General features: G+C 45.6%; 1 protein-coding gene across 1 annotated transcript in view; it reads right to left on the bottom strand.

Annotated features, from left to right (window-relative positions):
• Positions 1–14,576, bottom strand: part of ADAMTS8 (ADAM metallopeptidase with thrombospondin type 1 motif 8) — a 35,613-nt gene extending 21,037 nt beyond the window's left edge. The window contains exon 1 of the mRNA XM_080983427.1: positions 13,357–14,576. Coding sequence (XP_080839553.1) covers positions 13,357–14,013 — 657 coding nt within the window. The 5' untranslated portion in view covers positions 14,014–14,576. The remainder of the gene's footprint in view (positions 1–13,356) is intronic.
• Positions 14,577–23,746: the final 9,170 nt, after the last annotated feature.

Genomic DNA, 23,746 nt, shown 5'->3' on the forward strand with positions numbered 1-23,746 from the left:
GAGGGGGAAACAGCTTGGACCCATGCCTAAGAAAGCATGGGTCAAGCAGAAAACTGCTCGGCCCCATGCTTTCTAGGCATAGACAAGGGGCAGTGTAGACAAGCCCTAACTCTGTCTCCAGCAGCTTCTCCAAAGCTGGTTATTAATGGTCTTGACATCAGCCAGGTTGTCATTCTGCTTGCTAGACTTGTTCCAGGTATTCTTCATCTGTCTTGCTCCTTACCACTTCCCTGCCTCCCTGCCAGCTTCCCAACCTCCTTGCTGCATCCTTCTTCCCAACCCTTTTGAGCTGACTTTTCCAGATTCATAGACCTCCAGGTTGATCCTGCTAGGATTTAAGGTAGTTGCTCAGACCTGCAGGCAAACATCTATGGGCTCATCCAAGCTCTGATTTGTGTCACGATTTGTAAGCACAAGTCCGTGCTTTCCAGGCACAGGTCTGAGTGGGGTTTTTGTTTTTTTGTCTCCTCAGGAAAACCTGCTGTTCACAGTTGAATCAGAACAAACGTCAATCAGTTTTTCTGTGGATCAGTATTTGTTCCAATTCAGTGGTAAACAGCGGCAGTGTTTGGCACAACAACAACAAAACAAAAACAAGAAACCCTGCTCAGACCCGTGTCTGGAAAGCATGGACCTATGCTTATAAATCATGGCACAAATGGAAGTCTGGATGAGCCCTCTGTCTCTCTTCCCAAGCCACACACCCTTAAGTGTTTTTCCTGCCTAGAATGTATCCTCAAACTCTTGCTTCCTTGGAGGGAGGACATAGAGGGGTGTGTGAGTGTGCATAGACTTTGCTTCTGCCCCACCCACCACTGGCATGTGGGCCCAGGAAAGTTGCCCAGAAGGGAATATGGCTTTCGGGATGAGAAATGTTGTGGGTGGGGAACCTATCTAGGCTACTATTGTCTGTTTTGACTGATGGAGTACAGCTTTTTGCCACCACCTGCTACTTTTAGTTGGAGGTGCCAGAATTTGAACCTGTGACTTCCTACCTGGAAAGCATATGTTTTACTGCTTTCCTTCCTCGGTTGTCCCTCAGCTTCCCATGTGTTCAAACAATTGCAGCTCTTCACTGAAACCACTTAAAAGATGATGGAGGTAAAGGGATTGCAGCTTCCTGAGGACCACCCAAAGAGTGTTTGAGCTGCGTTTGACCTCAAACTTTAGGTCAGAGTCTAATTTAAAATATCACCATTTGATTCTTTTAACAGAATTCCACTTGTAACAATAATAACGGAACTATTATAGTGACTCAGTTGCACCTGATTAACTATCTACAGTGCAGAGATTCTCCACAAAACATGACTCACTGAACTGTATTCATATCCTTGGCATTCACTTGGACCCCTGTGTAAAACAGAGTGGAAATAATCCACTTGGCACTTCTGTGTAGCTTAGAGCTTGCTGATGACTCTTGGTTGAAATATTCAGTTAAATATGTCTATTGTTATAGTCCAGTCAGAGGGCAAATATTTAACATGAATAAGGTGCCAGGTTCAGCCTCTGATAACTCCAATTAAAGAGTCTAAAGTAGCTAGGGAAGAAGCAGAGCTAGGAAACACTTTTGTTGGTGTGTACAGACATACATAATCAGAGGTGTCAATCCTGGATAAAGCTGAGGAGGAAATTGGTTCTATTAATTTCCAGCTTGCAGAACTGATTGGCTAGACTATATGACACAACACACAATGGCCAGCTTTTATGACATCATGGAGCCAGCAAATGCTGACAGATTAGTTTTTCTGATGTCATGGAGCCATCTCTCCCCACGCCCGATTCTCTAGAGTAGTTTCTCAAGGAAGAGAGAAAGGGGAAAGAAGAAATTGAACAAAACCTAGTAGGAGAAACCCAGTTGAGTCTACCCTTGATTGAAAGCACAGGCTTGTGTTGGTGCACGTCAAGCATGTTCAGTGTACACTTCCAAAGTCTGGCTGCGTCAACATATTTTCAAACCTATCTAAGCTCATTAGGGAGTCAGAACTGGCTGCAGCTCCATTGTGTGTACACTCAGAACCATTTCACAACTTACACAGGATCAAATCCAGGTTTGCCATCAGGTGCACGCTCAGTTGGGAACTGCAGCCAATCCTGGCTCCCCACTGAGTGTATTGTGCTACACATCGCATTTTTGGAGTGTACAACAAATGCATTGTAAGCGCACAAATAAGAAAAGCAAAGTGAGAAGAATCAGCCCCAAGGAGGAAGAATCAACACTCCGCTGGTGCCTTGTGGTGGAGACACGATCAGGTCAGATTGTGTCTGAGGGAAGGCCCGACCACAGTAGCTGGCCACACAGAACAGACTCAAGAGGCACCGTCCTGGAGCTAGTGGTGCAAAGCTAATAAGAGTCAGCTTGTTGGGAATCATTTGCCTTGGGGAAAGGGGAGTGAAGCCGGCAGCCTGTGCTGTTTACCAGACTATCAGCAGAATTCCTGGTAGTTTCTGCAAGGGCCTTGGCTCCCATCTCAAATATAGCACCTCCGTTGGCGGTTTAAAGTGCGAGCCAGGAATTTCCTTGCACAAAGCCAAGTGGCAGTCAAAGGATGCTGCAGGCAGTGTTTGGGCATCGAATAGCTGGAGAGGGGCTGAATCACCCCACTCCTTGGCTTCCTCCTTCCCGTCTCCCCCATTGGGATTGCACCCACATTTCATTTCCCTAAGATCTTTCTCCACCTCTTTGTCTTGCCTCTTAAAACAAATCCCTTCTCCCTTTCTCTCCTGTATTCTTTCACCTTCTCATTTCATCCTTACAACTTTGATCATTTCAGACTTGCACTGAGGGGCTGTAGCTTTGCATGCAAAAGGTCCCAGGTTCAGTCCTTGGCTTCTCCAGGTAGGACTGGGAGAGAGACTCCTTGTCTTAAGTCCTGGAGCGCCACTGCCAGTCAATGTAGAGCAGGGACAGTCAACCTTTTTATACCTACCGCCCACTAATGCATCTTTCTGCATGGTAAAATTTCCTTATCGCCCACCAGTGCTCAATGAAAGAAGGATTCAGCTTGTGCCCTAGAACCCCCTGCTGCCCACCTAGAATCCTGAAACGCCCACTAGTGGGTGGTAGGGACCAGGTCGACAACCCCTGGTGTAGACAGTGCTGAGCTAGATGGATCACTGGTCTTAGATGGTATAAGGCAGATTCCCATTGTTGTGAGTTTGGGCTGTAGATTAGGCTGTACAGTGCCCAAGTCCCTTCTAATTCCTGGATCCTGCAAAGGTTAAAATCAAAAGGGTTTAAATCATTATTGAAGGAGCCAGGCAAAGGCCATGATGACCCCTGCGTGTGAGTTGCTAGCATAAGAAAGCTAGAAGGCTTCTGGGTGGGCCCTTTCCCACTCTTGGCTGGTAGTGAGAAGGTCAATAGCCAGTGAGAGAGAGAGAGCTGGGCTCTAAGCAGGCTGCAGGCAGAAGCCTGAGAATGCAAGTAATGCTTGAAGCCAAGTCTGTAGCTATGGAAGAAGCAATACTGAACCTTCTAGGGTATTAATACTGTGAGCCCCTCCATCTTTGGCTCAGGTTGTATATATGTGTAAATAGCCATTTACCCTAAGTCCCCACTATCCCTCATTCCAAGGAACTGAACCCTGGAAGCACTGAATCAGCTTTCCATGACAAGTTACTAGGAAGAAAGAAGTGGAGGGAGAAAAGGTAAGATTTAGCAAGGTCCAAAGTCACACTCTTTCATACGTTCAAAGTTCAATTGCAGGAAAGTAATGGATTTCTAGGAGCATTTGCTGCATTTAGTTTTGATACTTGGTCTTTTTTTGTAATTTTGTTTTGATTTGGTATCACAGTGCTTTAAATGTATGCCATGATTGTGGCCAGTGTCCAGTTGGAATCCGAACAACAACCCTGTAGAATACGTCAGCATTGTTATCTCTCAGGTTGTAGGTTAGGGCAAGGGGAGTAAGACCGAAGGAGAGTGGCTTGTCTGCAATCACTGAGTAAGTATTTTTAAGTTAATAGCTGAACAAAAACTTAATCAATTCTAATTTGCTTCAGTAGTCTCATATAAATCTTCTTTTCTGTGTGTCACTTTGAGACTTTGTTTGTGGGGGAGGAAAGCAATCAAATAATTAAATTTAACGCCTGCCCTTCACCATGGCTTTTAGCAATTTAAAATTTAGAATTAAAAACAGTTAAAACAGGTGACAGGAATGGGGTGGGTCCTGAAAACACGTCTCAGGTGTCAAACAACAGTATGGATTGAGCCCTCATTCCATCTTGTAGTATTTCGGCTCAAACATAGACCTCCCCATAAGCCAATTCCCCACTAGTGGGAGAAAAGTGGCATCCCTCCCTACGGCTGCTTTTCCATTTCCGGTGTCTGTCCCCTGCGATTGCATTTCATTTTTTAAAAAAAGTGTTGGGAGAATGTTACGTGTTTTCCTTCAGCAGTGCCTGAGCTTGGCCCAGAGTCCTATAAGGGAATTTAAAGCTATCTTATTACAGCAGGAATAAAGGGAGGCACAAAATGGGAAGCATATCTTGGCAAAAATCTCCCGCTGAGCAGGCGAGAGGAGGACCAGTTCCAAAACTTTTTGCTGCAACGATGGTTCCCTGGTTCCTCAAAAATCTCGCTGGAAATCACCAGCAAGTCTTCAGAAACTGGGGCATACCTGTCCATCATTCTCCCTGACCTAAATCTGGACTCTACCCTTATTTGCCTATCTGCATTGTATGCAACATGGTCCAGTGGACCTTTGCCATATCCCGTGAGCCACACACAGAAGCTGCTCCCCATAACTCATTTGGGGATTCTGTCCTGACCCTCCACTTAGGCATCCTTCCTCTAGATCATGTTTCCTGCCACAAGCAGAATGCTGGAGTCCCTGACTCTGTCCATTTAAAATATGTAGACCAGCTATTTGTAAGCTGGATGCCATCCAGCTGCTAGTATGGCGTAAAAAAGTACAACCCTCTTCCCCGCAGGGTGGCTGCCTGATTTATCTCTGCACTATCCATTGCTTGGGATTTGCCTCCTGCCATTTGTTGGGAGCGGGCAATTCTGTCCCACTAGGAGGAGACCGGTGTATTCAGTCACTTGCAATGAAACAATGTTAGATAGCCCCAGATGGGGCTGTGTGCTGTGCGTATATGCATGAGCCAGGCACTGAACTGTGTCTGGAAAGCACAGTGCAAAAGGAAGTCTGGATGAGCCCTTACTCGTATGCTGTTTTGGGGTGAGAATGATGCATGCATCATTAGACCTTATGAAGCACATTGATGCATCAAACCAAATGTCTGTCTACACCCAGCATCTTTTCCCCACAATGGCCAACCAGATGTTGCTGGGAAACCCACAAGTAAAAACGGAAAGCAGTATCCCCACTTCCAACAACTGGTGTACTCCTGGGGGCTGACTAGAGCTGCCAGACTCACCTTCTATGAATTTGTCTGATCACTTTTTCAAACTAATGGATGGCAGGGAGTTCCATAATTGTGTTTAGTTGGACGTACCTCCTCACTGAACGTATCTCTTCCACCTATCAATCTCACTGGGTGACCCTGAGTTCTGGTATTATGGCAGAATGAGAAAAAGCTCTCTAATGCACATGCATAATTCTACTAGATTGATTACATCACCTGCTGCTTACCTTTCTTTTTCTGAACTAAAATGTCCCAATTACTGTAGCCTCTCCTCATAGGCCAGACACTGCAGCCCCCTTGATAATCTCAGTTCCCCCTTTCCTGCCCCCTTTTTGAGTATCCTTTTTGAGAGGTTCAATTTTTACGGGAGTTGGGGGGAGGAGTGCGTGTCCTTCATCAAAGTCTTAGGAAACACTGACACACAGGGGACATTTCACAATGAATTCTGAAGCAACATCACCTGTTTCTTTTCAGCGTGGGACATGAGCAATTGTTTGACAACCTGATAACCATAATACTATTCCAGGGCTGGCCTGCTTTCCTCCCAGCCCTTGGAAGCTACTCATGCTGGGTCCTCAGCCATCGCCTCCAGAATAACAATGTTCACTTGTGTGGCGCGTTTTTCATACCAGAGTGCTTCATAATCAGCAGTTGTTTTGCCAATGTTTGCTCTAGAGGAGGACTGTGGCAGCTGTTTAGCATTACATAGAAGGTAGAGGAGGAAGTGGAGAAGAATCCTGTAGTCCACTGTGTGTGTGTGTGTGTGTGTGTGTGTGGATTGCAGACTTGGAAAGAGCCCCACAGCTTTTGTGTGGAGATACGTTTCAGAATCTGCTTATTAACTCCTCAAGCTTATGGCTCCAAGCAGATACCAAACACAGTTCAAGCTGCTTTGCATGAGAGCAAACATCTAGTCAGGTGCTTTGGAAGAGAGAAGGGCAAATACCTAAATCAGAATTGCAGAACTTGAGGCCTAGGGGCAAAAGGTGCCCCCCGACTTCTCTGTTTGGCCCTTGGGACTCTCCTCAGGTCACACTCTCCCCCCCATTTCTTCCTTCCATTTACTTCCTGGAGTGTTTCTGCCGCTGTCCTTGAACTCTGATGATGCCTCTTTCTTGCCAGACTGGGGACAGAGAGGGGTGTGTGTAGAAAGCAGCCTACTGTACAAAGGTAAAATGTATATTCATTGTTCCGCCCACTCCTGGCACCTTGATGATGGCAGAAGGTTGCCCAGGAGGGAGTGGTTCAAAAAAGGTTCCCCACCCCTGACCAAATGGAACTAGACCCTCATTTTGCTTATCCTTTGGGTTTCTTCCAAGGATGTAGTCAGACTCCAGAGGCGGCCCGAGCTGAGCCTTTGCAAATTGCTCCCCTCCCCATTATCTGTCTAAGCAGCTTGACCCCTCTGGGAGCCACATGTCAGTGGTGGGCAGGGCCAGAAGCCAAAGTGGGGGCAATGACAAACATACATTTTCCCTTTGTGCAATGGATTATTGGGTCTTCTCTGAGTATAGCTAGAGTATGACTCACTCTATCCAGAGCAGGGGACAGAGCAGCCTAGGCAACAATATAGAGCAGGAAGGCATGTTGTGATGGTTGTTTGGGAGGTAAAACAGAAGCCACTACCTCTTTGTCCATCTGTGTGAATCTGAGCTATTTGGGGGGCCTCCTCTACCACAATTAATGTCGGAAAACAACTTGCAAAGGACGCGCCTGACCTTTTAATGTTTAGTGATGAAAATGCGGCTGCAAGGATTGCAAGGAAGCCAAGTAAACATGGACCCTTCTGACTCAATGTTTCTGCGACATGTGTGTACCTTTTCAGGCAGACCAGACTGACACACACGTATTTCCCCTCCATCTAACCCCACCACCAGTGCCTTCAGAAACAGCTGTGGGCAAGTGATATATATGGATGCTTTTGTTTGGTTAGTCTTCCACAGGAGATTGGAACGATGTACTGCTGCTAATGTAGGCCTTCTGAAATGTGAGGAAGATGGCAAAGGGCTTTCATTGAACACTATAGACTAGGGGAAGCCAACGTGGAGCCTTTCAGATGTTTGCTGCATTTCAGCTCCCCTCATCCCTGACCACCGGCCATGTCGGCTGGGGCTGATGAGAGATAGAGCCCAGCATCTGAAGGGCACAGCATTGGCTATTCCTGCTTAGCTTTAAATGAGCTTAGCTATCATGGCTTCCCTTCATGGAAGTCTGGGAAATAGAGCTCTGTAACTATTGTAGGCTGAGACGTGGGTGGCGCTGTGGGTTAAACCACAGAGCCTAGGACTTGCCGATCAGAAGGTCGGCGGTTCGAATACCCGCAACAGGGTGAGCGCCCATTGCTCGGTCCCTGTTCCTGCCAACCTAGCAGTTCGAAAGCACATCAAAGTGCAAGTAGATAAATGGGTACTGCTCCGGCGGGAAGGTAAACGACGTTTCCATGCGCTGCTCTGGTTTGCCAGAAGCGGCTTAGTCATGCTGGCCACATGACCCGGAAGCTGTACGCCGGCTTCCTCGGCCAATAAAGTGAGATGAGCGATGCAACCCCAGAGTCGGTCACGACTGGACCTAATGGTCAGGGGTCCCTTTACCTTTACCTAGCTATTGTAGGCTAGCCCTCCACAGCCTGATGGGGATCTACACAGCATTGCGTTCTCATCTGTCATGACTTCTCCACAAAGCAATCTTGGAAATTGTAGTTTGAGAGAGAGATAAGCATTCTCCATTAGACATCTGTAGCCTGGAACAGCCTTCCCTGACCTGATGCTTTCCAGATGCCACCCAGCAGCGGCTGATGAGAGTAATAGTCCCAGGCATCTGGAGAGCATCAGGCCCTGCAGACCTGCACTCCATAGGTCAGCTGCTTAGCACAGTATTTGAGTGTCAGTTGGGTGGTAGAGGGAGCAAGACTGGGGACAGGTACCCAGCACCTGTTGCAAATGCCTAACCAATCCACACTATTAAGTTAAAGCACATCCAATGCAGGGGTGTAGGAGGGGGGGGTGCAGTACGCCCCGGGTGCCACCCTGATGGGGGGGGTGACAAAATGGCCAGTGGCACTCACCACGGGGCATGCAGCGCGCATGAGCAATGTGTGTTGGCACCTGCAGGCTCCGCACAGTCTACTGGCTGCCTCCCCCTGTTATGTACTGAAGTTCTCACCCTGGGCCAGCAGGGGGATACTGTAGATAGTTTTCACTCAAGTCCACATATGCAAATAAGGGATTGAAAGTGACGTTCAGTGATTGGATAGTTACAGAAAGTTGTTACAGTTGCGTTGTAGTGGAGCTCTATATAAGCGGGCGGGCTGAACCCTTCAGTTCAGTTCTGGCCTGTGAATAAATAAGAGCTGTTTGAAGAATCGCTGTGTCGTCTGATATGTTCACCCACAACTTAACACCCCCCATCTGTAGAGTGGCTGAGGCCCCACAGCATGCCCAGTCCCTCCCTAAGGGCATCCCACACTCTGTGCCGTCCCTATGGATGCTGCGTGGCACCCATAGGGACAGGCCACGTGGTGCCCATAGGGAAGGCACAGGTCATGCTGTCCCTATGGGTGGTTCACCCTGCTCCTATGGATGGTTCTCACCACCCCTGGGCACGCCGCCCCAGGTGCCCGAGATCCAGTGCACATTTAAAACACATGACTTCCTCCAAAGAATCCTGGGAGCTGCTATTCCAACCTCACAGGGCTACAATTCCCAGCACCCTTAACAAACTATAGTTCCCAGGGTTCATTGGGGGAAGTCATGTGTTTTAAATGTGTGTCTTTAAGTGTGTGATGTAGATCTGCCCCAAGGCTGTCTCTAACATCATCCCAAGTCTTTAAGGTCCAACAGGGGGAAACACAACTGAGCAGGATCCAAAATTCCCAGTGTGCAGAGGATTCCTATGACTATGTATGGACTGTGAAGGACTGTAAGGGTGGGGGGAGCTTCCAGATGGACATACTGTTCCCATTTGTTGCTTTGAGATCAGAATCCCAGGCTAGGAATACTGTGAAGCACATGGGTTTGGCCACTGCTTGGATGTGCGGCTGCATGGGACGTGATGTATGCTGCTCTGAAAGGCAATCATAGCTGTCAACGTTTCCCTTTTTATAAGGGAAATTCCCTTATTCTGAATAAGATTCCTCGCAAGAAAAGGGAAAAGTTGACAGCTATGAAGGCAATACTGTTAAGAAATTTAAGAAATCAGCACACTTGTGCCCAGCCCTGCTCAGGGATTCTAAGAAACAAGACAAAAACCAAAAACAAGTGCAGTTTCGAAACCAGAAATTTAAATCAGTGCAGCTTTGAAAGGTTCAGCCCGCCATCTTAATTCAAAATGGCAAACAATTGTACCCAAACAGAGACAAAAATCTGATGCTTGTTCTCAGCAGTCATCATCCAAATATGGTTACAATATCTTAAGAGGTGTCTAAAGGCATAGCAAACAGACAAACAACTATCCAAAATAAATCACTTCTAGGGAAAAACAGCAATTGTCGTTCAATATCTTCCTATTTTGGGAAATCCATTGTGTTTCTTGACTACTGTACAGATTTACGATTCATATTTTACCCAGTTTAGACATTCTACTGCTGTTGGCGAGATTCCCAGATCCGCATGACGTCTGGATATAAGGGGGTTATTAGTATTACAGAGGTTTGGCACTGTAGCAGGGAGTCTATCGTCTGAGCCAGAGTTCAGCCTAGTGAGATGTCTACTGAAGCATTATGTATTCGTATAGCACCATCCAAGGTCTACCATTTTTCAAAGCGACATAGCAATTTTATTTATTTATTTATTTTCTTACTTTACAAAATTAATATACCACTTTTGTTTGTCATGACACCTCTACGCGGTTGACATAAAATATTAAAATAAACAATGAAAACAGATAAAATAAGTAAAACATAAAAAAATTAAACCAGCAGTTAGCTAAAAACTGATTAAAAGCACAGCAACATATACACATGTCAATAGGCCTAATAAAAAATGTATTAAGCAGGCACACAAACAAAGGAAAAATAGTAGAAGTGCCTGCCTGATATCAATAGGCAGGGAGTTCCAAAGTGCAAGTTATGGCAAACTAAAGGAAGAATTTCTGAAATGTTTAGAATGGGTATTGTGCGTAAGACTGCCAGTTCTACACATTGAAACTGTCGAGTAGGCACATAGGGGGTAAAGCGATTACATGAGTAAAAAGTAATATTAATATTAATATTAATAATAATAATAATAATAATAATAATAATATAGGTCCCTAGCCTTAAGGATCCTGCAATTTTAACTCCAGTAATGGAGAACACAGCAGAGGGAAAAGGGTGGAGAAGGGGAAGAAACAAGAGCAGCAGGACGACTGAAGAAAATGCAGTTCTGTATACATAGCCTTCTTTGCAATTGGGGATAAGGATTAAAGGGTTAAGCCAAAGGCTTGGAATAAATCCTTTCTATAGGGAGATGATGGATGTAATTGACTCAGCTCTAGTCTTTCTCAGACAAAGGACTAGAGTGTTATTTTTATTGAAATCGTTTTGAAAAAGTGATTGCTGCTTGTGGCATATGTACAGCCATGCGGTTTTCACCTCAGGTTAATAGAGCTGGAAAGTTTTTTTCATTGTTTAAAAAAATCTGCAAAATCTGTTTGATCGAGAGCAAAAGTAGGATAAAGGAAAGTTACACTTGTACGTATGTCGTGTGTGTGTGTGTGTGTGTGTGTCGACACCATAGGAAGCAAAGTCTCTAACCGTTACAAACTTTTCTCTCTTCCTGCCCTAAGAGTCAAGGTTTCCTTAGTTCGGCAGTTCCATGTCATTTCTGCCAGCTGTCCATTGAGCACACATTCAGATTTGTTTGTTGGAAGGGTATATCAACCTGTGCCAAGCAACTATTATCCCTCGCTTTCCAAGGGTGCGCTTCCCAATCATTTCCCTCATCACAAAACGTCTGATTTGAGTGGGGAGGGTGGTTTGTTGCACAGAGCAATAACCAGCTTTATTTGTGCAATCTGAGTTTGCTGGCATGTGGTTGAATCCCACCCCAAAAGAGCAAAAGTCTGGAAGAGACCAAAGTGCGATTCCACATGCATCCTGCCTATCATGGAAATGTTTCATACATCTTACTGCGTAATAAATATTCACATTTAACATTTCTGAAGTTCCACCTGCTATGTGCTGAAAGAAGGAGGTCTCCCGAATAAAACTGACTTGTACTGAGCCCATTCCTGCTATTAGCACCTCAGATAAAATACTGTAACTTCCCCACTAGAAATGCAGGGACTGACGATGAACATGGCCCCCCACAAATACTCTGTTAGCAGAACCCCTTGTAATGGCCCATGCACCTCTGTTCCCCTCTCATTTTAATAGAATGTCCTTCATATAATTTCTGCTTAATTTCACCACTGTGAAAGCTGCTGTCCTAGCAGAAGTTAGGATTTTCCTTGCACACAAGTTCCAGGATAGAAACTTCCCTTTTAGAGCTAACAAAGCTGAGTAAGACTTTCACACGGTGAACATAAATTTACTGATGTAAATGGTACTTGTGAAATCTGTGGGTCTCCTGGTTCAAGTGGTTCTCTTCAACCACGGCTTGGGGGTGGGGGTGGGGGTGCAGCCCAAGAGAGAGGGAGGCTCACATCAAAACATGACTTCTAGAACTTTTACTAATCTTATGTGGCTACTAATAGAGACTGTGCCTCTTCCCCTTCTCCTACTAAACAAAGCCCCAACTCCCCCCCCCCATTAGTCTCCCAAAGTAGTATCAGGTACCAAATTAGTATACCAAAGAGGCAGACCTTACAATAACGAGGAACACAGATTAGCTTAATGACTGTAATATCAAATTGCTTTACAGTTCTCATGCCATCAGCTTAGCATAGGCAAAAGATGCTGTGATCCTTTCCCACAATAATTTTTCTTTGAAAACCCCCACAAAATACGTAGTTCAATTTTGCCTCTCTCTGGACAAAATTATGCTTTGAAAAATACCAGCTTTCAGGTTCTGCAGCGCACTTTACCAGGTACAAAGAAAACGATGAGTTAAAATACAGACGTTTCATCTCCACCAGACAAGGTGACTCAGGCAGCTGCCAGAAATGTCATCTGGGTGTCAAGTTCCCTACCCCAAACCCATAACATCTAGGAACATCCATCAGATGTATGACTTCATCACACTGTGCAATATTCGATGATGTGAAGCCGGGGCGGGGAAATGCAGAACGTGATGACATCACATTGCGAGGGATGTGTTAATTGGGTGTTATTGGGGTGGGGCAGGGAGCAGGAGATAACTGTTCCTTGTTGGAACAGTTGCTGTTTAGCGGAAGTTCCTTGTTAATAAGTCTGCCCTTCAATAGTGAGCAGTCTCAAAGAAGTGCTTTGTCCCACAACGACCCCGTGCACACCCCTGCATGGAGCATCATTCTCCCAGATGTTTTCCACTATGATCATTTTTGCTATCATGTGCCTTAAAGTGTTCACAGTGCTTCACAAGTGTTATTCCCAGTAAGTAGCCCTGCAACGTGGATCAGAATTATTATGGCCCTTACCCCATAAAATTACAGACAGGAGGCTGAAAGACAGCAGTGAACAAACCACACATTTAGAGCATATCACACCCCCCCGCAAGAATTCTGGGAATGGTAGTTTGCTGGGGATTGTAGCTGTGTGGGGTGAACTGCAGTTCTCAAGATTTTTAGGGTATGTGTGTGCTTTAAATGTGCTTTGTATGTGTTGCGTGAACGCAACCAGGAGTTTATGTGCATTAAATGTATGGTGTGTACGCATCCAGAAGTTGAAGGCAAGCGAGATTTGGAGAATTACTGCTCAGGGTTCATGCTTTTACCATGATCTGCCCCTGACTGCATCACCCCAGATCTACCACCCCACCCACAGCTCGAAGATTCCCACTTAAGATTCCATGCATATTGGCATGCACCGCCCAACCTGCACCTGCTCTGAGCATCTAAAAGGAAGAGAAGGAGAGTTGAAGCGCTGCTTACCGTCAGGTCTTCCCCATAGAACTGGAGCATGGAGGCATCAGCCACCAGCAGGGTCTCCACATAGCGGGCTTCTGAGATGAACCTCTTGGTTCTGCTGGTGCTGTTGGATTCTGCTACCCGGGATTCCTCTTCTGGGATGTCCTCTCCAGCTTCTTTTGCCCACCCCCTCTTCTGGAGCTGGTGGGCCTGCAGCAGAGGATCTCCATTCTCATGACCTTGTGGGTGGATGACATATTTGTCTCCATCCACCAAGAAGGAGCCACGGATGCCCTGGCACAGGCTGACAGCCACCAGGGAGTCTGGCTGGGAGTTCACAGTCCCCGAGTAGAAGCAGCTCCGGAGCCCCATGTCCTCCTTAGCAAGGAGCTCCTTCCTACCCACGTGCTGGATCTTCAGCCCAGGTGCCAAGAAGCTGGCATCTGGCTCCAACTGCAGGACAAACTCCTTCCTGAAGGCACGGATGGAGAAGGAAACCTGCCCTTCGCTTCCCGGAGGGACCATCCAGACTGGCACCACCCCCTGGGAGTCGCTGTCCTGGGTGGGCAGTGCCCAGGCATTGCCCAGCAGTCGCAAGACCAGCAGCAGAGGGAAGAAGAGCGTGCGGCCAGCGGCCAGCCTGCCAGCCGAGGGCTGTGGTGGTTGCAGAGAAAGGGGCATTGATGCTATCAGGGAGCCAGTGACGGGATGGGAAGTGCAGGCTCAGTTGAAAAAACAGCAAAGTCCCCAGCTGTGTATGCTGCAAATTGGCAAGCCGCGATCCCCAGGGAAAAACTTGTGGCTTGAAATTGATAGGAGAGAGTGAACGAATTTGGGGTTTTAATGCCAGGTTTAGTCAGCAACAACTTGCCCAGCGTAGAGGGAGAATTGAGGGGGGCCCCCGGGAAAATCCTTTTTCTCCCCAAAGGCTGGTTTGTGGGGTTCCTTCTGTTACCAGCTTCCAAAGTAGCTCTTGCACCTTTCCGGGCAAAAGATGCAGCAGCAAAGCGGGCTATCCACTTGGAAAAAAGTGTGTCGAGTTGAAAGAGGCTGGGGCTGGGTGGGTGTTGGAATCCTGATCTCTCTCTCTCTCTCTCTCTCTCTCTCTCTCTCTCTCTCTCTCTCTCTCTGCCTCTCTGAGTTTCCCTCCCTTCCCTTCCTAAGAAGCTCTCTAGCTCTCTCCCTAGGCTGCTCCGCTCTCTCCCTGGGCTGCTTCTTCCCAAGCCTTTGAAGCACCAAATCTGGCTGCAGAGTCCTCGGTATTTATACTTTTCTTCCCCCCTTGCTTTGACATAAGAGGTTTATTTTTGATCTCTCTCACTATTCCACATTCTCCCCTGGGACCTAGAGAGCAGGAGGAGGAGGAGGAATGAAAAGGGGGGGGGGAGGGGAGGTTTTTGGATAGAACTTGAAGCCAATCAGGAGCTAGGAGGACACGCCTCTCTTGTTTAAGTGTCAACTCAAACATCCCCCCCCCTTTCTTATTCTCTTTGTGTTAACTCTTTCCAGGACTTTGATCACCCTTTGGCAATCAGACATTCTTTTTAAAATTTACTTTTAAAAGGCTGCATTCCAAGAGATTTGTCATCATTTGCATTAATTCTGCACTGTACGGGGTAAAAGAAGAAGAAGAGGACTTTCACTTGTTCCTTCCTTTTTCAGGGGCTCTTGGGGAGGGGGAATAAGTCTGCCATGGGAAAAAGTTCCAAATCCTAAAGAGATAAAACTCCATTTTATCAGATGCTAGCATACATCCGGGTCCTCCCAAACGAGATCTTCATCATCCCTAAAGGAGCTGCTGCTATCTAAAATCAGGAATCTTATCATTGTGCCAGGGAGTTGGACGTTTCATCTGAGAATGTTCTTCAGAGGAAGCATAGGGAGGTTTCCTCAAGAAAGCATTAACAGGGCCATTTGGAAAATTAGAAAAGCAATGCATTCTGTTCTTCCACACAAGTATAGCTGGTCATGCTTTCTTTCCTTTTTTTAAAAAAAGGAATGTTTTAATCAGAATTCAGCTCTGCCCCCCTTCTCCAAGTACATGATAAACTTGGAAAGGAAAAATAAAAATAAAAGGAAACAGAGAATGGATTATGTGCTTATTTTGTTTTTTGTTTTAAAAAAACAAGCACCCCAAACATAAACCGTTTTTTGTCTTATGACTGTCTTTATTTACAACATGTCTTTTATTACTCACAAACCCCGCACTGCACAAAAGTATCTGTTTTTATTCCGGTGTATTGCTGATGTAGCTGCTAGATATGCTATATTTTAAGCAGCCTCGCTTCCTGTATACATCATGACACGGCAGAACACCAAGAGTGGCCTTTCATTTCATTCAGTGGACTTTTGCTTCTCTATGTAGCTCTCCACATTCCAAACACTTCAGCTCTGGGCAGAATGAAATTGTCGTGTGTATAATCCTCCATCCCTTCATTTCATTTTAGTAAATAATTATTCTTAAAAAACAAAAACAAAAAAAAAAACACACACACAAAAACAACCCAAAAACTTTCTGAGCTTCCCCATTTACAGGCCCCTCAAGGCAGTTTACAATGAACTTGTTTATAAAAATTGCACAAAACAAACTTTCTAAACTATCCTCTAATTAATGAGCAGCAACAACAAAGAAAGTTCAAGAATTAGCAGCTTAGCCAAGTACAGGGTTCTTTTAAAAGCCAATATTGATGGGGCTGTGCCTATTATTCCCTAGGGGAGAGAAGTCCAATGATGTGGGGCCATCACTAAAAAGTCCCTGTCTGTGATAACGGTCAATATAATAGATCATGACAGCAGCGCAGAGAACAAGGGCCTCTGAAGCCGAGCTTAAACTGGGCAGGCTTATACGTATGGATGCAGACAGTTTGGAAACATTTGAGCTGGTATCTCTTCTTAACTGTAGAGGACATATGATGCATTGCACTCACCATGATTGGTCTAGATTCTAAAAATCCCATTGTGCTTGACCAAAAGGAACCGACTGATAATGGAGAAAAATATTTGAATAAGGAACAGCTAATTGTGGAGAAAGGAGAAATCTTTTTAAAAGGTCCATATGCCATGCACACTGGAAGTAACTTCCACAATGGAATTCTGCCAAGCCTTGTCCAAGTCCCACACACCCAAAGGGATGCATTTTGCATGGTGGAAAGGGACCCACAGTTGCCCCATTAGTTCTTAGGGGAGTTGTAGGCTATCAGGGATCAGAGTAATTTCCTTTTTCTCAAAGCACCACAGAGGAATCCCCTTTCCTCCCCCTTAAAACGTGCTGTTCGAAAGCTTTAATCCTCAAACTATTTGAAAGGATAATATAAGCAGTGTTTTGAGGTTCCAGATACCTTCCTCCCTGGAACCTGGGAAATCAGCTTTATGGTAAATGATTGAGGAGGAGGGTCAGTGTTTAAAGGCTGTTTACTCTGGACAAATATCTGTGCGTCCGTTTGAGGGGGATTATTTACATCTGCTTGGCTCTGTTGAAAAGCCACCTCCTTCTACTCAGACACACATTAGCTGTGTCTCTAAATAACTGCACCTTTTCCGGGGGTTGGGGGCGGGTAAAGTTTCTGATTACCGAATTTCTTTTTATAAAGTGTGATTCTTTTGACTGTAAAGAAATGAAGCACGGTGAGCATTCGCTGGTGCGTGTTCTAAACAGTCCCATATCAAATATGCTGTCAGCGGAGGCTCCAGTGATGCAATAAGTGATGGCAGGATAAGATCCATGGGGTGTGACAGTCAGCAGCCCAGCATAAACTTTTGCAGAGGAAAAACCGGTCCATGGCCAGAGATGGTCTTTTGGTAAAGGGAAAGAGAACAAGATTGGAGACGGGCAGAAGATCTGAATGAACAGAGCAGGAGTTCTGGGCTGAATCAGGAGCAGATCGCTTAGTGAAGAGCCATTTATGTAGGGAGGGGGCCAGGAGGATTGACCTGGGAGCTGAACCAGCAGAGGTTAGAGAGAACCAGTCCTGAAGCTGGTTTGTGGTCTGATGATGCCAGGGAGGCCCTCTGCTGGTGTTTTTAACAAGAAGATTTGTGGAAATTCTGATTGTTGTTCATAGGGCAGCAAAGGTCCTTGCTCAGTCCTATCTGATGTTCAGTTTGCAAAGTGAAGGGACTTGTACTTAACAAAGGAGCATAGGAAGCTGTCTTATACTTGAGTCAGACTATTGGTTCATCCACCTTAGTGTTGTCTACACTGACTGGAAGTGGCTGCCCAGGATTTCAGGCAGAGGTGTCTCCCAATCCTACCTGCAGGTGCCTGGAATTGAATTAAAACAGAAGTTACACACAGCATTTAATATAGTGCTATACAGTTCAGCTGTGCCCTTCCCTACAGCCAAGATCCTCCTACAGTTTTTACATAGAATTCAGTCTCAGTCGAAAACATAAAACTGCCCTGGTCTCCTTTGAAGGCAGTAACAATACTTACCTCTAAGCCCCCTGCAATGTTAATTGCAAGTTTCCTTTTTGCAGGTTCTGGCTGCGCTATCACTCCCTGTTCAGATTTGCTGGAGGTTAGTGATGAATTTCCTCTTAGTTAAGTCAGCATCTGCTCTGGGAGGAGACAGTTTTAACTTATGCAAGGAAGCCAGCAATTAGAGCCCACCCTAACCCTTCCACCAGAAACGTAAGCTTACTAGTCCAGGCACCAATTCATTACACCCCACACTGCCCCAGACATTCTGAACAGGAAATAAAATGGGTGGAACCTGCAATGAGGAAACCTAACAATTGGGCATTGTCTGTAAAATAAGCATGAAGCAAGCATGACAGTTCCAGATAAATTTGTGAGTGTCAAAGCAACCTAGCACAGCTATGGGATTTGTCACCATGGAAGTCCTTTCCTGTCTTCCTAAAACCCACAGCAGCTACTCCGCAGAGGTCTTAGGTGTGGAATTCCACAGCAGGGAATGCTGTGCTCCTTGTAACCTCTTCTTAAGCCCATATGGACATGGGAAGAGCCTGGTGGATCAAGCCAATGGCCCATCTAGTCCAGCATTCTCACAGTGACCAAACTAATGGTGATGTTGCCATTGAGGACTTGTTTGCTTTATATCCCCCATTCCTCTTGAAGGAGACCAGGGTGCCAGATACCTTTTGCGTGCAATTTCCAGCAACTGATATTCAAAAGCATCTTGCCTCCAGCAGCGGAGGTGGAACTGAGCATCGCCATTGTGGTTCCAGGCCCTCCGAGCAACCTTCCAGTTGACTACTCACTTGAGCCACTCTCCGTCATGCTCCATGCCACAAGCATCATGCATGCAACATAAAAAAGGAACATTCCCAGCAAATGCCTCCAGATCTACCCCTCAAACTTAAGGAGACAGCCTCCTTGCTGCAAAAGGCCTCCCCAGTCCTTCAAAGTTCTTCAGCTAAGTTTGGGGGTCAGTTTCTTCTTGTCTGCAGATAGAGGAAAAGAAGCACAAGCCCAAATAGACCCCAGATTGTGGCTGTTTACACCCCATACTATTAAAGCATATCCCCTCCCCACTCCACCACCCCAAAATCCTGGGAATCTTTGGAGAGGTTAATGTGCTTTATATGTATGCCAAAGTGTGTGTGTGGCTAGCTCTGGATCCTAGCATGTATGTGGGAGGGGGTAAAAAGCAAAAGCAAAACGACCTGTTTATTGTGCATTCACCCTGATTTGCAGGGAATGTGGGCTATTTAAAGGGTAGCCATTGCTGGGAGGTTAGCCGATGTTGCAACAAAGCAAGTGTTATTACGCATTTTCCAGCGTATTCACGCTCATCACTTTCCATATGGCAAAAAGTCAGACCTTTGGGGGAAGCAGGTTTGTTGCACAAGACCTCCCAAGCAACTAAATTTGCCAGCATGTGACTGAATTCCACTCTGGGAATAGTGGCAGTCTGGAATTGTAACCCAGGCACCCTAAATATAAGGATCGTAGATCTAGCAAGGTGGCAGAGGAACCCATTTCATACATAACTCTGATGAGGCAGGCTCTAGCAGAATCAAAGCTCACATCAGCTACTTAAATATTTTGTTGTTTTATTTCCTTTTTAAAAAAAGAGCCTTTCCTTCTACTACAGTGAACTGGCCTCTTCTTACTGCAGAAAAGGGGGAACTTTCTCTTGAGGAACACTAGGCTCTCTGCAAAACTCTTATGTAGAATAGAGACAGTTTTCCTTTGGGACAGCACCATCAGTTTCTAGATGGCCACTCGTTTTCAGTGGAGCTGTATCATGAACTTTGCAAGTGCTGAAGGGTCAACAATACTCACTTATATGCAAGGCAAAGGGTTCTACCAGAACCTCTTTCAGACTCCTTTGTCTGACCACCTTTTGCAGAAAGATGTAGTAGAGGTTCATAAATAAGGGAGAGATCCTTGGGACTGAGGACTGTCCTAAGCACCAGATGGGAAGCCTCTGCCTGCTGGATTGAGCCCCTTTCTCTGCCATAACAGCAGCAATGCTATTGCTGTGACTTGCCAAGGCTGAGATTTGCCTGTACAGATTCTGCAGCCACTGGACTATTTGCAAGTAAGTAAATCAGTTAGTTGGCTCTTGAAAGCACCACCAAGTACAGAATGCTGCCTGTAATAGTCCAAAGACAATACTTTGGAATGGGACACACTTCATTCCCATGCCTTCCCTTTACCTTTGACCTTAGAAGAAAGACACTTTTTGGTAGTTGTCATTTCTAGGTCATCCTGGTTTTCATTAAGTGTTCCTGGTTGAATAAAAGGAAACCTGGAATTTCTGGTAGCTTCAGCCAGCCTTCCATGGGCTTATTAAAGCAAGTTTGGAAGAATTGTGTTAAGACATCCCAGGCAATCAAGATTTCCACCTTTCCAGGATCTCCTTTAATCAGAAGAGCAGAAGACGTGAATGGGAAAAGCTCCAAGGGTGTAAGGGTTGGGTCTAGTCTACCTTCACCTGTCATCATTAGAGATTATATTTTAAAAGGGTCCTAGCTAATGAAAGTTAATTTAAGTCTAACCCTGAAGAACTCATGGTCTCCCCACTGTGTTCAGAAAACCACTCGTTTCGCCTTGCCACTGCAGATCCTTGTTGAGATAAGCTGAACTGGAAGGGCGAATTGACTTGCCCCTTCTGGAAAGGCCAGGCTGCATGGCTCCCCTCTGTCCTTCCTGCTCTTTCAAATATCCTATCCCTGTTATGCTCCTGAAATCACAGGGAGTGATTCACACAAAGTGCCCTGTGCACATTGATGCACTGCTTTGCATTTTGTAGAATGCAACACAAGCATCCTTGGGTTGATCTATGCTGCACTGAACGTGGCTTCTGAGGCTAGTTCCCACATTATTCCGCAATGGGATTTTGCACACATTGGTCCCATTCTCCTGCACCCGCACCCATGGAAGCAAGAAGCAAGTGGGCCAGGTTCTCGCAAATGTCAGCTTTGACATATTGAATGATATGAGTCTCTGAACAAACAAACAACCTATGCTAGAAGTTGATGCTTCTGACAGCTGCTATCTGCCAGCACACCAGCTGCCTCCCTCACGCAAAAATCATACCCTAATGTAACTTGGGAACCAGACATTAGGCCATTGCATTTCAATATGAAAAGAGGGATATCATTAGTAGTTGCACAAGAAGCTCTCATTAAGAGATCAACTTGCAGGGTCTTTGTGATAACATTCTGGTTGCTTTCTACTGAGCCCTGTGTTCAAAGTACATTCTACAAACCTTTTTGCAAAAACAAAATAGAAAAGTAATACACTTGAGAATGACAATATCTGCATTTTGCCCAAAATGTACCCTTTTGATGTTGGAACTCATGCTTTCATTTTTTGTAAAGGTCTTCCATGTACGCCAAATGACTGTTAGTAATTGTCACTAGTTATTTCTGTTACTGCAGAACATAAAATATAAGACCATTAAAAATCAAATTCAAATAGTTTTTTCTTCTTATTATTATTATTAAAAAAAGAAGTTTTGTAACACTGGGAAATGAAAACAACCCCAGTCTGTAGCAGTAGATGAGAAGATGTGGCATATCCCCATAGAGTGGAATTGAGAACGAGAAACCTTCAGGCCAGGAGGGCGTTCTCCCCATAGATATTTCCTTATTCACCAAGGACACTGAACAGTGGGAGATTCAGGACAGACAAAAATAAATACTTCTTCATGTACCACACAACTAAACTATGGATTTTGCTGGCACGAAGTTTAATGACAGCTGCCCTCTTGGACAGCAATAAATGGGGATTAGCCAAATTCAGGGAGGATAAAAAGGTAAAGGGACCCCTGACCATTAGGCCCAGTCGTGACCGACTCTGGGGTTGCGGCGCTCATCTTGCTTTATTGGCTGAGGGAGCCAGCGTACAGCTTCTGGGTCATGTGGCCAGCATGACTAAGCCGCTTCTGGCGAACCAGAGCAGTGCACGGAAATGCCGTTTACCTTCCCACCGGAGTGGTACCTATTTATCTACTTGCACTTTGACGTGCTTTCGAACTGCTAGGTTGGCAGGAGCAGGGACTGAGCAATGGGAGCTCACCCCGTCGCGGGGATTCAAACCGCTGACCTTCTGATCAGCAAGTCCTAGGCTCTGTGGTTTAACCCACAGTGCCATCCGCGTCCCCTTCAGGGAGGATACATGATGGCTATATTATCATCAATACCAGAAGCAATATGCCTCTGTATACGTTGCTGGAGGTTACTGATGGGATAACGCTATTGCACTGAGGTCCTCTTTGTTGCGCACTTCCTGGAGGCATCTGAGCAGCCACTGCAAAAACAGTGGACTAGATGTGTCTTTGGCCTGCTCCAGTGGGTCTCTCCTTACATTCACCTCTTTCTCAAATGAGTCCAAACTAGCTGGCTTAGAGTCTCATTAGCTTATTATGATGTGAGCTCTTTTCCTTCCAGGTGCACAAAGTCATCCAGGACCTGCACTCGCAAAGCGGCCGAGATACATTGAACATGCACACAGATGTCTGAAATCCCCAGTCGCAGGAAGTTGGCTGTTCCTGTATTGATGGCACTCTCAGCCTGGAATGCAAATGTCAGTAGGAACAGAACAGCTCTCCCCTGTCACAGAAGCCTGCCAAATGTTCTGGCAAGACAGTTCCTAAAACACCCAGATTTTAAGACCTTAACTTAATCCGTTCCCTGTCCAGTGACTGTTACATTTTTTTTATATATTTAAACAACTTCGCCTGTTGATAACAGAGCCCATGTGTTGTTGCCCTTTCATAAAGCTACCACCAGATGTCAGTGTTGTCTCTCTGGTTTGTTGTGAAATGTAGGTACAGCACATGTGCCCACAGCCGATCTGCAGAACTGATGGTGTTATGGGGGCCATGTAAGGTTTGCTTCACAGTTGTAAGAAATCAGCCTTTTAGTGTGGCAGCACCTACACTCCCTGCCTATTAACACGAGGCAGGCGCCTTTGCCGTTGTCTTTTCAGTGCCCGCTTAATACATTTTTTGCTTTGGTGAGTGTATCCAAACATGCAGGTGTTGATCTGATTCTCTCCCCCCCCCCCCGTTAATCTTAATTATCTTATCGTCTATCTTTATTGTTTTTAACTGCTTTGTTGATAATTGTAGTATTTCTTGTAAGCTGCTTAGAGGTTTTACTACAATCAAGCAGCATCTAAGCTTTGTTAAAATAAAATAAAATACTAAATAATGGAAGAGCAGAACATGGCCTCCCACTCCACTGCAACAGGTAGTGTGCTCTGGCTCTAACTGATGGAGTAGCAGCTCTCCAGGGACCCAATCTGCTACAAAGATGGACATTTTGCTAGGAATGGGGCAGGGGGTAGGAGAATGGCATGCAAACACCTAGAATTCTAATTTCTCATGGTGAGCTGAATTGCAGATATGCAACACAGCACTTTTCCCAGTTATAACAGCTGGGGTGTTTCTCCTTGCTCTCACTTGCTTTGCTGCAGATACAGAGATGTGACCTTAAAGCAACTCGTAGGACAACCTATGCAAGTCCCTGTTGAAGTAAGTCCCACTGTGTTTGATGATTCTGACTCCTCAATGAGTGTGCATAGAGGTTCAGCCTTAATTACACGATTAAGAGAGCCAGTGTAGTGCCGTGGTTATGGTGTTGGACTAAGACTTGGGAGAGACCAGGGCTCAAATCCCTACCTGGCTCTCAAGCTCATGGGCTCGGTCCACACTGCCTTAGCCTAACCCACCTTGCAGCCTTGTTGCAGGGAGAGAACTGGGTAAGCCACCTTGAGCTCCTTGTAGGAAAGGTGGGTCATAACAACAACAAGAAGAAGAAGAATAAATTAATCAGTAAACTTATATTTAATTAAACACCAGGGGGCACTCTTGTTTTATTCTAGTTTAGTAGAATGTGGTTTGATGTTCCTTTAAAAATGGAAATCCTGGTGGGATCCCTCGACTTACAACTGCAACTAATTTTTAAGAGGGTCTTTGAAATGAAGAGGACCACAGCA

Source organism: Podarcis pityusensis, assembly GCF_964106645.2.
Source record: "Podarcis pityusensis genome assembly, chromosome: 15".
NCBI classification, from domain to species: Eukaryota; Metazoa; Chordata; class Lepidosauria; order Squamata; family Lacertidae; genus Podarcis; species Podarcis pityusensis.